Source organism: Acinonyx jubatus, chromosome B2 (assembly GCF_027475565.1).
Source record: "Acinonyx jubatus isolate Ajub_Pintada_27869175 chromosome B2, VMU_Ajub_asm_v1.0, whole genome shotgun sequence".
In the NCBI taxonomy this organism is placed as follows: Eukaryota; Metazoa; Chordata; class Mammalia; order Carnivora; family Felidae; genus Acinonyx; species Acinonyx jubatus.
This window is the reverse complement of record NC_069385.1, coordinates 15,049,858-15,064,833: the sequence shown is the minus strand read 5'-3', so window position 1 is coordinate 15,064,833 and position 14,976 is coordinate 15,049,858. Positions and strand designations below refer to the sequence as shown.

The 14,976-nt window shown below is 40.7% G+C and overlaps 1 protein-coding gene across 18 annotated transcripts in view; it reads right to left on the bottom strand.

Moving 5' to 3' along the window:
• The window catches only part of SYNE1 (spectrin repeat containing nuclear envelope protein 1), a 474,716-nt gene that overhangs the window by 41,618 nt on the left and 418,122 nt on the right, over positions 1–14,976 (bottom strand). For all 18 annotated transcript variants that reach the window (XM_053222078.1, XM_053222079.1, XM_027056615.2 and 15 more), the window contains one exon: positions 8,523–8,685. In XM_053222078.1, the coding sequence (XP_053078053.1) occupies positions 8,523–8,685 (163 nt within the window). The remainder of the gene's footprint in view (positions 1–8,522; positions 8,686–14,976) is intronic.

Here is a 14,976-nt window from a genome sequence, read left to right as displayed (position 1 = left end):
GTGCCATATCTAAAAAATCATCTCCAAAATCAATGTCAACAAGAATTTCCCCTGTGTTTTCTTCTAGGAGTTTTATGGTTTCAGGTCTTCCATGTAAGTCTTTAATACATTATTTTGAGTTAATTTTTGTAAGTGGTATAAAATAGGGGTCCACTTTACTCTTTGGCACGTGAATGTCCAGTTTTTCCAAGATTATTTTTTGAAGACACTATCCTTTCCCCATTGGATATTCTTGGCTTCCTTGTCAAACATTAGTTGACCATATATGCATGGGTGTATTTTTGGGCTCTCAATTCTGTTCTATTGGTCTATGTGTCTGTTCTCATGCCAGTATTATACAGTTTTGATTATTATACCTTTATAACATAGTTTGAAATAAATAAGTGTGATACCTCCAGCTTTGTTCTTTCTCAGGATTGCTTTGGCTATTTGGGATCTTTTGTGACTCCATATACATTTTAGAATTATTTTGTCTATATCTGTAAAAAGTGCCATTGAAATCTTGACTGGGGTTGTATTGAATCAATAGATAGCTTTGGCTGTATGCTCATTTTAACAATATTAATTCTTCCAATCTACACACATGGGGTATCTTTCCATTTATTTGTGTCTTCTTTAATGTCTTTCATCGGTGTCTTAATAGTTTTCAGTGTAGAGATCTTTCAGTTCCTTGGTTAGATTTATTCCTAAGTATTTCATTGTTTTTGATGCAATTATAAAGGAATTGTTTTCTTTTCTTTTTTTCCAGGTAGTTTATTATTGGTGTACAGAAATGCAACTGGGGTGCCTAGGTGGCTCAGTCAGTTGAGCATCCGACTCTTGATTTCAGCTCAGGTCATGATTTCATGGTTCATGAGATTGAGCCTCTCATCAGGTTCTGAGCTGATGGTGTGGGGCCTGCTTGGGATTCTCTCTTTCCCTCTCTCTTTCTCTCTGCCTCTCCCCTGTTCTCTCTCTCTCAAAATAAATACATAAACTTAAAAAAAGAAATGCCACTGATTTTTGTATGTTAAATTTGTATCCTGCAACTTTACTGAGTTTATTAGTTCCAACAGTTTTTTGGTAGAGTGTTTAAGATCTTCTATATGTAAGATTATGTCATCTACAAAGAAAATTTTGTATCACCCTGTCTGATTTAGATGCCTTTTATTTTTTTTCTTGTCTGATTACTCTGGCTAGGATTTTGAGTACTATGGTGAATGGGCCTGGTGAAAGTGGGCACCCCTGTCTTGTTTCTGATCTTAGAGGAGAAGCTTTCAACCTTTTACCACTGAGTATGATGTTAGCTGTGGGCTAATCATATAGCCTTTATTATGTTGATGTACATTTCCTTTATATACCCACTTTGTTGAGAATTTTTATCATTTGAATTTTCTGAAATGCTTTTTCTGCATCTATTGAGGTAATACTATTTTTGTATTTCATTCTAGTAATGTAAAGTATCACATTTATTTTTATATGCATATGCTGAACCACTCTTGCATCCCAGGGATGAATCCAACTAAATCATGGTGTATGATCCTTTTAATGTGCTGTTGAATTTGGTTTGCCAGTACTCTGTTGAGAATTTCTGCACCTGTATTTATTATGGATATTGGCCTATAGTTTTCTTCTCTTATAGTGTCCTTATCTGGCTTTGGTATCCAGGTAACGCTGGCCTTATAAAATGAATTTCAGAGCGTGCCCTTCTCCTCAATTTTTTTGAACAGTAAGAAGACATGGCTTTAATGTTTGGTAGATTTCACCTGTGAAATCATCTGGTCCTGGACTTTTCTTTGTTGGGAGGGTTTTGATTACTGATTCTGCCTCCTTACTCATTATGGGTCTGTTTATATTTTTTATTTCTCCCTAATTCAGTCTTGGCACGTTGCATGTTTCCAGGCATTTACCCATTTCTCTCATGATCCTTTGTATTTCTTGTAATGTCTCCATTTTCATTTATAGTTTTTACTTATTTGGGTCCTCTGTCTTTGCTTTTCTTGGCTAGTCTAGCTAAAGGTTTTTCAATTTTGTTTATCATTTCAAAGAACCAGCTCCGTTTTTTTAATCTTTTATGCTGTTTTCCTATTCTCTATTTCATTTATTTCTGCTCTAATCTTTCTTATTTCCTTCCTTCTGCCAATTTTGGGTTTAGTTTGTTCCTTTTTAGTTCCTTGAGGTACAGTTATTTATTTGAGATTTTTTTCCTTCATATAAGCATATAAGCATATAAACTTCCCTCTTAGAATTGCTTTTGTTGGACTCCATAAGTTATGGTATGTTGTGTGTTTCCTTTTTTGTTTATCTCAAGATATTTTTTAATTTTCCTCGTTTTCTTCTTTGATCAGAAGAAGTGTGCTGTTTAATTTCCGTGGATTTGTGAATTTTCTAGCTTTCTTCCTATTCTCAATTTCCAGTTTCACATCACTGTAGTTGGAAAAGACACTTTATATAATTTACATTTTCTTGAATTTGTTGAGACTTGTTTTGCTGGTGAGGTTCTGCGATCATCGCTAGTTGGGTGAGGTCACAGACTGTGCTCCCTAACAAGGCAGTGCCTGGTTGGACTCTGTGATTAGGTACGGCTACAGGCCGGGCTCCACGATCACTCCTGGTTAAGTGGGATATCAGGCCGTGCTATCAGACCACATGGTGCTACCGGCTGGACTCTGTGTTCGGGTGGAGCCATAGGCAGGGCTGTAGGCTATGCCCTGGAATTAGGTGAGGTGATAGTCTTGGCTTTGCCATCAGGTGGGCCACTGGCTGTGTTACCCTATTGGGCAAAGTTACTGGCTGGGCTCTCTGATAAAGACGGACATTCAGCTGTATCACAAAGTGTGTGGGGCTAGAGACTATGCTCTGTGGTTGAGCTGGGTCACTGTCCAGGCTTTCTTGTCATGTGGGATCACAGGCTATGCTTGGTGGTTGGCTGGAGTCACGGCTAGGCTCCCTGCCTGAATAAGGTTGCATGTTATGTTCAGCAATCAGACAAGGCCACAGGTTGGATTCCACTGCTGAGTAGGGTTACCATCTGGGCTCTATGGCTGGGTAAGGTTGTAGGCTGGGCTCTGTGGCTGGGCAAGGCTGTAGGTTGAGCTCTGAGGTTGTCCAAGGTCACTGTCCAGACTCCCTGATGATGCAGGGCCAGAAGCTATGCTCAGCAGTTGGGTAGGGCTCCTGGCTTGGCTCCCTGCTCAAGCAGGGCTATTGGATGGGTTCCGTGGCTGCCTGGGTTCTCTGGCCAGGCTTCCTGGTGGGGAAGGATGAAGGCTAGGCTCAGCTGTTGGGCGGGGCTAGGAACTGGCTTCCCTACCCAGGTCAGATGGTTTCTAGGGCTCCAAAGTCAGTATGGCCCATTGTCTGGGGACCCAAATCAGGCAAAACGGCCAAGTGAACTCCCAGGTCAGACAGGGCCACTGGCTGGGCCTGCTGATGGGCAGAGACACAGGCTGGGATCTCTGCTTGGGTGCAGCTGCAAACAGGAATGCAGTCTGCCAAGACGTGAGTGCTGGCTGCCATAAGCCTCAGCCCCCTTCTCACTCACTAACTCATCCCCAATAGTCAAGCTATACAAGATCCCTTAGTGATTCTTATGAGATGAGATCCAAGTGGGCTTCCTGAGAAGGGTGCGGGAGCCAGGGAAGCCAGATGCCCATCTTGGCCATGAGGTGCCCTCTCAGTGCAGCTCTGTGCCAGCCATGAAGGACAATGTGGTCAGAGCGTGGTCACTCCTCTTACCCTTTGAATGTGGTCCTTCTGGTCTCTGGGGTCCGAGTGGGTGCTTTATCCTCATGGTTGGGTTTTGGGAATTTTACAGTGGTGCCTTGTTTATAGATAGTTGCTTGCTGGCCTTTTTGTGAGGGAGGCTTAAGTCAGAAATCACCTATATAGCCATATAGACGATGTGCCTCCTCTACCCTGGAGCAGACACTCATGGGGAGACCATTGTGGAAACAAGGGCCAGGATATGAAAACCAGAACTGTAACTGACAGATTGCTGGAGGCCCAATATAGACAATTGAGTTAAAAATTCCAGAGGACCCAGTCATGGGTGGGGCTGCACAGTTTTGTGAAATTTACATCCAGGAGCTCAACCAGATTCCCACAGTAAATATCAGAGAAAAGACCCCTTGTGCATCTGCTCAAAAGTTTCTGTTAAAATCAATTTATGAAATAAGCTTGAGGGGTGTTATAATTATGATTAAATGCTCTAATACAGATAAAGAGTTTAGTTTCAGCTTTAACCTTCATTGATAATGGTCCTGAATTGACATACAGCGTTTCTGAATTTATCCTTATTCATCCATAACACAGAGAAATTTGACAAAATGTTCTCTGAACCCATCTCAGGTCTACATATATTTCTGCCCAATTAAGTATGTAATAATTAAGTACACTGGCAAGAGAAACATAGAAACCCCACAGAGGGGAACAGAAGAACATGCATTTCTTACCAGTTTAATCTCTTTTTAAATATTCAAGGGAATTTTCCCCTTTGGAGACAGATTACTACTTATCTGCCTTTTACAACATGGATCACAAATGCTATAATTTTTTACAGAATCGTGGTTAACATTTGCCACAAAAGAAACTGTAGTGAATGTGATAGAATTGAAGTAAAATGTACTAAGCACCCACTTTGTTCTAGGTGCTGTGCTAAATAATTTTCATATTAATTTTTATAATAACACTGTGAACCATGCACTCTGGTGATCAGCATTCTATGTATAAGGAATCTGAGGATTAAATAGTTCATTACATTGCCCTGGGCTACGCAGCAAAGAGGTGAAGCCCAGATTTGAACCCAGGGAGTCTTTACTTCTAACCATTGGCATATAGTTGTTTCCTTTTTTTTTTTTTTCAACTTTAACTTAAAATTTAATTAAAAGGCAATATGAACATATATTAAAATATTAAAAAGTCAGAAACTACTGCCAAGCTTCCAGTGAATTAGTTCCCTTTTCACTCCTGATTCTCATTTTCCAGAAATAACCATTTCCATCTCTTGGAGCTCTGTCTTCCTGTTTTAATTTCTGTATTTCTAAGTAACAAGTTTATGTTGCTATTTCTTGATTTTTAAAATTTCGACATTATCTATGCTTCTATAGTAGAGACGGAATCAACTTTAACCTGACTCCCAGGGCTCCAGTTACTGTTTGAGCACATCTTCTAGCTAGAGCAATACCGTGGTTATTTAACATGATTACTTAATATTTTTCACATCTGAGCAACAGCCTATACTACGGTTATATTTCTTTTCATATATATATATATATATATATATATATATATATGGCATTTATGGAATCAGTAGCTCTCTCCTCTCTTTAAAACATGAACATTCCTAGCCTCCATCCTTTCTCTCATGGAGTTAATACAACTCCTTCCATTATGGTTAAGCCCATTAGGTTATCTAGTTCAACTGTCTTACTCCTAGTAGACATCCATCCCACAGGAGCCAACTCCCTACTCCAATGTGAACAGGGATTCTCCAGGCTTCAGGGCAGCTGGCATCTGGGATGTTCCTTCACCATCCGTCCTGGGAATTTTCTTCTCTCTCAGGTTTTATATTATTTTTCTTCTCGTTTTTTAGTATATGTGACATCTTTCATTAGCTTCCTGAGAATATATGCATAGGAGGTAAATATTTTATATATTAAATGGCAGGTGCAGTATTCTAAATTATAAATAATTTTCTCAGCTTTCTGGAGGCACTGTGTCACTGACTTTTAGCTTCCAGCATTGTTTTGGAGGATCAGATTTTTTCATCTTGGAAACCATAAAGATCTTCCCTTTGTCGGCCATGTTCTGAAATTTTATAATGGTTTTGCTTTGTTTTTAATTTTCCTGGGCATTTGTAAGTTTATGCTCTAGAGGTGCAGCTGATCCGTGAACAAAGCGGAGCTTGACGGCACCAACTCCCCACCAGCTGAAAATCTGTGTATAACATTTGACTCCCCCCAAACTTGACTACTAATAGCCAACTGTTGACTAAAAGTCTTACCAAAAACACAGTCAAATAACAAATATTTTGCATTTTATATGTATTATATGCTGTATTCTTACAATAAAGCAAGCTAGAAAAAAGAAAATCATAAGGAAGGGAAAATACATCTGTAGTACTACATATTTTATTGCATAAAAAATCCACATATAAGTGGAGCCATGCAGGTCAAACCGCTGCTGTTCAAGGGTCCACTCTATAAGCTTTTCAGTTTGGGAAACTTTTTTACATTACTAATTTGATAATTTCTTCCTTTTTAATTTTTTGTGGGGGACTATTATGGAATAACTAAATTGGATTTTAAAATTCTTTCATTAATCCTGGCTGTGATATAAACCTGGCTAGTAACATGGTGGGAGCTGGGGCAGTGGGAGTCATATCGTCAGGTACAGAGTATTTCATTTAATCTATTTTTCATATAGTGGCTCCAGCCTCACTGGTGCCCTGTAGCCCCAAACCCAAAGTCCCTCTGGGCTGCCCTCTCCAAGGAGGATCCTTGGGCTTTCTATTGGAGTCAACAGGCAGGAGTTGCCTAGGATTAGGGGGATCTGCCAGTCAAACCGCTCCTTATTCAAATTTTCAAGCAATTTTCCATTTTAAAGTCCTATAGACTTGCTGTCTGCACTTCATGAGTCTTCTTGCATTTCTTTTTTTTTGTTTGTTTTTAATTTTTTTTAATGTTTATTTATTTTTGACAGAGAGGGAGACACAGCATGAGTGGGGGAGGGGCAGAGAGAGAGGGAGACACAGAATCTGAAGCAGGCTCCAGGCTCCGAGCCGTCAGCACAGAGCCCGACGCGGGGCTCGAACTCACAGACCGTGAGATCATGACCTGCGTCCAAGTCAGACGCTGAACCGACTGAGCCACCCAGGCCACCCAGTCTTCTTGTATTTCCATGGCATGAATCAGCTTTCTCCATCCTCCATCCTGCTGATAGCAGTAACTATTCATCTATCCACTCTGGTCTTCCAAAATTCTAATGGTTGTCTGTCATCTTTCTCATCTTCTTTCCTCGTCTCTTTGCCATTGTGGGTTCTGACCTTCTTTTCCCTTTACGTTCATTTTACTGGGGTTTAGAAGTGGGTAAGGCTATAAATGTATATCATCAATTTGCCACATTTACTTAGATACAGTTTAGATTTTCTTACGTTTGCTAAATTACAATACTGGCTATTAGAATTGTCACTGTTTTTAACCAGTTCTCACTTGTGGAGATCATTACCATGTTCTCCAGGAGGAGGGAGCTGGAGGCCAACCCAAACCGCTATCAGCTCAATTATCAGAATTTCAAACACAAGAGAATCCATCAAGGGCTTCAATCTTACAAAAATGGGAAAGTGTCCTGCTAACATTTTTTTAAAAAATAAATGTTGATTTAAATATTAAACTATTCCCACTATCTAAAACCTATGTTTTAATATCTAGTTGTACTGCTTTAAATAGTTCATGAAATGAAGTAAGCACATAGACTATTTTGTAAGATTTGATAAATGGGTCTGTTTATATTTTGTAGTATTTTTAAATTAAGCAACTTGGCCATAATGGCCTAAATGTAATGGAAGTAACCAGAGCGTGGACAGAATTTTCAAGGACAATCTAAAGGCATGGAGTAGCAATATTTCTTATGGGGGATTTTTGGTCTTTTCTACTAACAACTGGAGTCTGCTATGCTTATTAAGAACAACGAAGGAGAGTAGGAGGGAAAATTCCTTTATGCGGGCATTTTTCTTTTAAAAAAAATTTTTTTTTCAACGTTTATTTATTTTTGGGACAGAGAGAGACAGAGCATGAACGGGGGAGGGGCAGAGAGAGAGGGAGACACAGAATCGGAAACAGGCTCCAGGCTCTGAGCCATCAGCCCAGAGCCTGACGCGGGGCTCGAACTCACGGACCGCGAGATGGTGACCTGAGCTGAAGTCGGACGCTTAACCGACTGCGCCACCCAGGCGCCCCTATGCGGGCATTTTTCACTTTTCATGGTCACTCTTTTTTGCTCCGGCGGGTGGTGTACTGTAGGCCAGTGTGATGTGCCGCCTTTGATGCACACATTACGGAAAAATTACAGCGTGTGTTCTGTAGGCCATGGAACACTCCTTGCAAAACCATTGTTTTAGACTCTAAAAACTCTAAGAATGCACTGTAATCTGTATTCAAACACCAAATGCAGAAAAAAAAAGCTCCCTTCTATGCATGTAGTGGTGGGCTAGTGACCTACACAGAAATAAACAAAACTGCCTGCTCTGTTATGGAGACCTCACTGCAACCCAAGCAGTTTAGGATGTCTTCTTTGTGGACCAATGACATTAACCCCTAAGATAGCATAGCTTCTTAAGACTTAACTCCTTGGTGACGTGGGACCTATTGGCCCCAAACACCTGCCATGCCCAAGCCTCCCTCCCCTTTCTCGGCAATCTTGTCTAGCTCCCTCCTGATTTTCCTTCTCAATTCATTCACCGTCTCACATCCACCTCTGTATCCTGGCCAGGAGCACAGATGTTCAAGAGCCTACTTACTTCCTTTAGTTGATTTAAGTTTTACCTGCTGCTCAGTAAGCTTTTTCTGTATTTCATCCGAGTCACAGGAATCGTAGACTATGGGCTTGGCCAGCTCTGACTCGATGTGAGCCAGCCACGTCCTCAGGCTGCTCATGTTCTTATCCAGCTGCTGTACGGCCACCAGGGTCTCCTTCAGCTTCTTTACCCTGTGGGCAGAGGAGAGACTTCACCTTCAGTGAGAGGCCCCACTCAAGTTTCCCTTGTGAGCAAAAGTGAGTACTCAGTCTAAAGCCAAGTTGCCTAAAGTCAAAGTCCAGCTCAGCTCAGCCACTTACTGGCTGTGACTTTGGGCAGTTGTACACCCTCCCTGGGTCTCCATTTTCTCATCTCTATAAAATGAAGGTAAAGGAAGAGTATGTGTGAGATCTGAATGAGTTGAATGATGCAGGGTATATGGGAAACATTCAATAAATGTCAGCTATGATGGTGTTCAACATAGCTATAGTAACAGTTTACTATGGTGGTCATCAAAATTGTTATTTCCACAAATTATGTAATTTATACTAATCTGAAGAATACCTGGGAGCAAAAAATGAACATTTCCAATTGGTTGGCACCAAAACAGATAACACACTCATGGTTCTGACTACTCTGGCCCTGGTGGGATTTATTTCAGCACCCTTGTGGCAAACTCAGCTAAAAGAAGAAAGCACACTTAAGACGAATGATCAGTGAGCGATCACATGCACTTAATGCCAGATCTCGTTAGAGGTAACCGAGGACCCTTTGGGCTACAAGCAGCAGAGGGCAGATCCAGGGCCGACCACCATCTAGTCTTCTCCTGCAAAGCCTAGTTCAATGCAGTATTTTCTACACAGTATGTTTTTAAAAAATGTTTTCCCATTCTTTCCAGGAAGAAGTAAAAACCAGTTTGCTTAAGATTGCCACTTATCTAACAATCCTGTGTGGACATCCTATGTGTAAGATGCTGGAAAGACAAAATAAATAAGACTTGATTATTTTCCTATGAAATGCACGATCTGACTGGAAAGCTGGACATGTCAACAGTGACACATAACACAGTGTGAGAAGAACTAAACTAATGAGCCAAGTCCCTGGCTAATAAATAGGGAGGAATCAATTCTGTCTGGCCGTCTTCAGTAATCATTCATTCACTCGTTCAGTCTCCACTGGTTCAGGTCTGTATTCTTTCTACAAACATCTATGATGCTAGGTAGCCATGGAGCTAGGCGACAGAAATACAGTGATGACTGAAGGTTCATCCCAGCCATTGAGGAGCTGAGACTTTGCTGAAGAAATAACATTTGAGCTGCATCTTGACAGGTGGATACTAGCCAAGCAGAAGATTTCTGGCCTAGGAAACACAGGAAAGAAAATCAGAGATATGGGAGGCAGAGTGCCATAATGCTAGGGGGGTGGGGGTGGTGGGAAGAGAAGCCGAAGAGAGATGTAGTTGTGTTGAAGCAAGACGGACGGATAGGCTAAGATTATAAAAGGCCTGCTGTGACACCATACTGGCTTTGTGTGAACTTTAAAGATAAGTAGGAATGTGGCCAAGACGTATTAGCCCAGGAATGACAGGATCAGTTCTGATTTTGAGTATGTGAGTTTGAAGTGAGGCTCGTATGGAAGACCATTCTGGAAGTAAACAGAATAACCCAAGCAGCTACATCAAAAGCCTGCACTTGGGGAGCCAGGGACAGGGGTGGGGCGGGGATTGCTAAATTCATGAACTGCCATGACGGGAGGCAGAAGGAGTTAAAAATGATGTGATTATATGGATGCTGCCGTCTCCGAGGGAATGGATGAGGAACAAGTTCACGGGGTTAATGGTGCAGGAAGTTTGCAATATGATGAGTCTGCGGGTCGGGTAGACAGGCATAGAAGTGTAGTTCACAGGTGTCGAGGAGAGGTCAGGGTTTATGCCATTGCTTTAGGTATTATTGGCACAGAGCAAGGCCCAATGAAAGGATGTATTTCACCCTGAAAGGGAATGGATGAAGAGAATGAATTTTAAAAGGCTGGCTCATGGAGGAAGAATCAGAGATATAAAAAAGAAAAAAAATTCATAAAGGAAGAAGGTGACCGAGGAAAAGTGGGGCATGAAACCAAAGGCAGAAAAAACTGCAAGAAAGAGTGGTAGTGGTGGGGCGGGGGTAAGACTGATGTTGCTTGAGGTGCAAACTTACAACAAGCAGTAAATGAGCTGTACAGATCTAATGCACAGTAAATGAGTAGAGACAACAATAATTGTGCAATTATGAATTGTGATAACTATCGCTACAGGGGCAACCACACTATCACAGATCAATGTATCAAAGTAACACATCGTACACCTTAAATTTACACAATGGTACATGTCACATATATTCAATAACAAAATTTTAAAAAGAAGTGTTGGTTAGTGATCTGAATGCCCCCTTGATTAGATTCACTTGGTCGGCCTCAGATAAATGGATAAATGCAGACGCCTGGCTAGATTCCAATCCACTTCTCCCGAATTAGAACCTCTGGGGGTGTGGCCGGGGAACTGGCACTTTTCACAAGCACTCCAGGGGAGTCTTAGATACACTAAAGTTCGGGGACCGATGGTATCCTCTGTCAAACGCATAGCAGGATAGTATAATGAGACCTAAAAATACCTAAACACAATGCATTTGGCTTAAGAAATACAGTTATGGTAAAGGAGTATTGGTAATTTTTTTTTTTTTAACCAGGCAGTAAAGGTGAGTAAATATGGTATGAAACCTGTAGAATGATCTGGCTACAAGGAAACATTGATTTGTTTGTTTTGTTTAATGCAGTTTAATATTTGGAATAACTCTGGAATGTTTTTAAGCAGAGAATAAGGAACTTGTGAGAAAGAAGCCAATGACCGAAGGAAAAAGGAGGAGAGAAATGACAGATGAAAGCAGTTGATGGCACAAGGATGCAGAGTAGGTGGTCAAGGACACAAGGGCAGGGGTACTTTTGAAGGTGTTTTCCTACTGAGTCAGGCTGTAAGCAGGAGTTTGGGAGGGCCACAGGCAATATTTCTCAGCTCTATTATTATCAAGTAATAGCTAGCAGCAAAAATCCATTAATGAGACCCTGGTGCGGGCCTGACACGGCTGAGTATCCAGATTGCTCTAAAGAACAAGGTTGACGGGGGTGAAAAGCACACGGTCAGTGATTTCAGGTTCAGCCCATATTTGAAAGTCACTGCTGGGGTGCCTGCGTGACTCAGTCAGTCAAACATCCAACTCTTGAGGTCGGCTCAGGTCATGATCTCCCAGTTTGTGGGTGTGAGTCCTGCGTCGGGCTCTGCACTGACAGTGCGGAGTCTGCTTGGGATGTTCTCTCTCCCTCTCTCTCTGCCCCACCCCTCTCATAAATAAATAAATAAACATTAAAAAAAATAAAATTCACTTCTGCTTTCAGGCAATGAGTGCTCCCCGAAGCTCAGGAAACGGGGTCACCTTAATTGCCGCTGCTTATAACATAGACGAATGCAGATGAGCAAAATACATCAATGTCCGAGGTGCCAACTTGGCTCAACTGAAGAGGTATCGGCAACAGGACTTTGCAGAACTCCAGGGAGGTGACATATTCCAAGGCAGGAATCGATAAAGAATGTTCTCAGAGACGGAGGACTCGCACCCTGAGACATCAAGTATTTCTCAGCTCTGTTACTCTCAGACAGCAGAGAGGGGCTTCTCAAGAGAGGGGCTGTTCCAGGATCACTTAGGGGTGCTTTCAAAGCACAGAGGCCACCGGCCAACTCTCTTCCCACCTCCTCCAAACTCCTCCTTGGAGGACTCTGAGAAGCTGCTCTGGTCAAGAGCCATGCTCTGAAGAAAATGTCTTATAACCAAAGTCTTTGCAGCATTTTCCTTCTTTCCTTCCTTCCTTCCTCTTTAAATTTTTTTTTAATGTTTATTTATTTTTGAGAAATAGAGTGTGAGTGGGGGAGGAGCAGAGAGAGAGGGAGACACAGAATCTGAAGCGGGCTCCAGGCTCCGAGCTGTCAGCACAGAGCCTGATGCAGGGCTTGAACTCATGAACCGCGAGATCATGACCTGAGCCGAAGTCAGATGGCCAACCGACTGAGCCACCCAGGCGCCCCAGCATTTTCCTTTATTTTTAATTACTTAAAACTGATATCACCACTTCCATTATAAATAGAATGTTTACAAACCAATGTTTCTCTCTCAAATAAAAATCTAGTCATGATGTAATCACTTTTCTCTTTGTCACACAAATGCTTTTAAAAGGATTTTCACTATGGCCAATTATTAATAATAATACCTATATTTCATTAATTATTACAATACCTATATTTGAAAAATATTTTCAGTTTGTAAAGGTACTCTTAGGTACATTACCTACATTGCATGGAAAAAATATGTATTTAAAAATTATGTTCATACTCCACAATATATTCTATTGATAGGAAACAGAAAACATGTGTTGCTCTCTGTTTATCATGACTCATAATTCTATTCAAGCTAAGACTTCTCTAGTTATTTTTGTAAATACAAATTGTACCCTGTTCCCAGGGAAGTCCAAGGTATTGACCTTCAAAAATAATTCCAAGAATGTTTACATACAACCTACTCACATTTTCTCACATATAAGACAAAACTCACTTGACTGTCAGCCAGTGAATAACAGTTTTAGAATAGCTATTGGATACAAAGCTGTAGGTGCACGTTACCAATGGCCATGGCACGGGCTTGGAATTTAACACGGCCCTGGCCATCCTGCTTCCGTGGCCCAGGTTGAAAGGACGGTCTACAGTCAATAAACACAAGGAGACTGCACTGAGATGTCTGTCCCAGTTTTATCTCTGGAAGAAAGTCCTTTCGGAAACCTCTCCCACCTGACCAGCTTCCTGTCTTCAGATTTGGTAGCATCTGAATGCGGACGATGCTTTGGGACACATGCTTTATAGCAACCTCATAATATCATCAGGGTTTCGTGTGGAGCTGGAGACTGGAAGAACACCTCACTCAGTGCTTGCTTCCTTCTTTCCCTTATTTTAACTCCCTGGTATTATTTATACACAAGTTCCTCTCCCCATGTTAAGTTCCTTAGAAAGCTGGAACTGTGAATTTCTACTTTTGGTTTTCCCCTTCCCCTGCCGTATTAAACTCAGTGCTTGGCACAAAGTTGGGCACTACTTAAATGCCTGATAAGCATTAATAATTAGTATTCTACCTAAGTAAAAGACTTTTATTGAGTTAGCACAGTTTATTTTTAATTTCATTGATATTAAACGCATACTTAAATCTTCCCTCTAAGTCCAACGTTTACGAATGGTCTGTCAAGCACTAAAATTCATTCATCCCCCGGGTTCAAAATTCATTTACCAAAATTATCATAAGATCTAAGGCACAAAAGAATGCGAGTAAATACTGTTCCCCCAGATATTGTCTACACTAGTCAAATAATTTACAAGATTAGTAATCTTGTATAATATTGAATGAGTTCCCATAGAGCAGTTAGTGTGCAATATGTCAAGGGCATCGTGACATGGAAATGCTTGTTCATATAGTCCATTAGGGACAAGTTCCTCTTTCAAATGAATGTGTAAATCTTAGTGAAGTCAATGGGGGTGAGCATTTAAGTAGTTTTGCTTTCTCATTTTTTAAAACATGCATTTGACTACAAACAGCAAAATGCATTGTGTGTGTGTTGGGGGGAGCAGATGTGAGCTGAGAGGAAGTGGGTAGTAAAGCCCCCATACATCTTCCTTGACCTTACAAGACGCGATATTTGCAGGACATGAGTCATTCTTTGTTAAGAAATGTCCCATCTTTTTTCCATTATTTCTTTAAAGGAAATCCTTGGGTAAAGTGTCACAATATTTCTATTCTTCTATCACTGTAAGAAGTTTGAGCAACATTCCTTTTGGTAGCATCCAGGATTATAATTCAAAATGGATGTTTGCCGATGTCACAAGTCTGGGTAAGTTGTTTAGCAAAAGTCTTGTAAATCTGTAAATCCCTGCAGCTGATGGGTCTCTTTGCATAGTCCAGTGTGCCTCACAGGACTTCACCCTTTTTGAGAAGGATTCTACTACTGAAACCAGTTGTCCAGCTTCTGAACACTGTTGCAGGAATATCTATGTACACATATACACATTACATGTATATATTTATCACTATCTTCCTTCATACTAGTTTAGTAGACCCATCAACAAAAGCAAAAACAAAATTTCATATTCTAAATATAATAGAACCAAAAGCACCATTAGTAAATCCTATTCGTTAATAGGAATTTATTTGGAGGATGTTATGGTACAAGAATAGTGTTTTTTTTAATGAAGCTAAAATTCCTGATATAACATTATTCTAACAGAAAAATATCATGAAATAAATATTTGCATAATACACAGAATTACTATTTTCGACATACATTTTTACATTTGGCGTATGTTTTAAAACCTTTATACTAGTCAGTGACCAAAACTTACTGGCAAGCCTATACAGAAA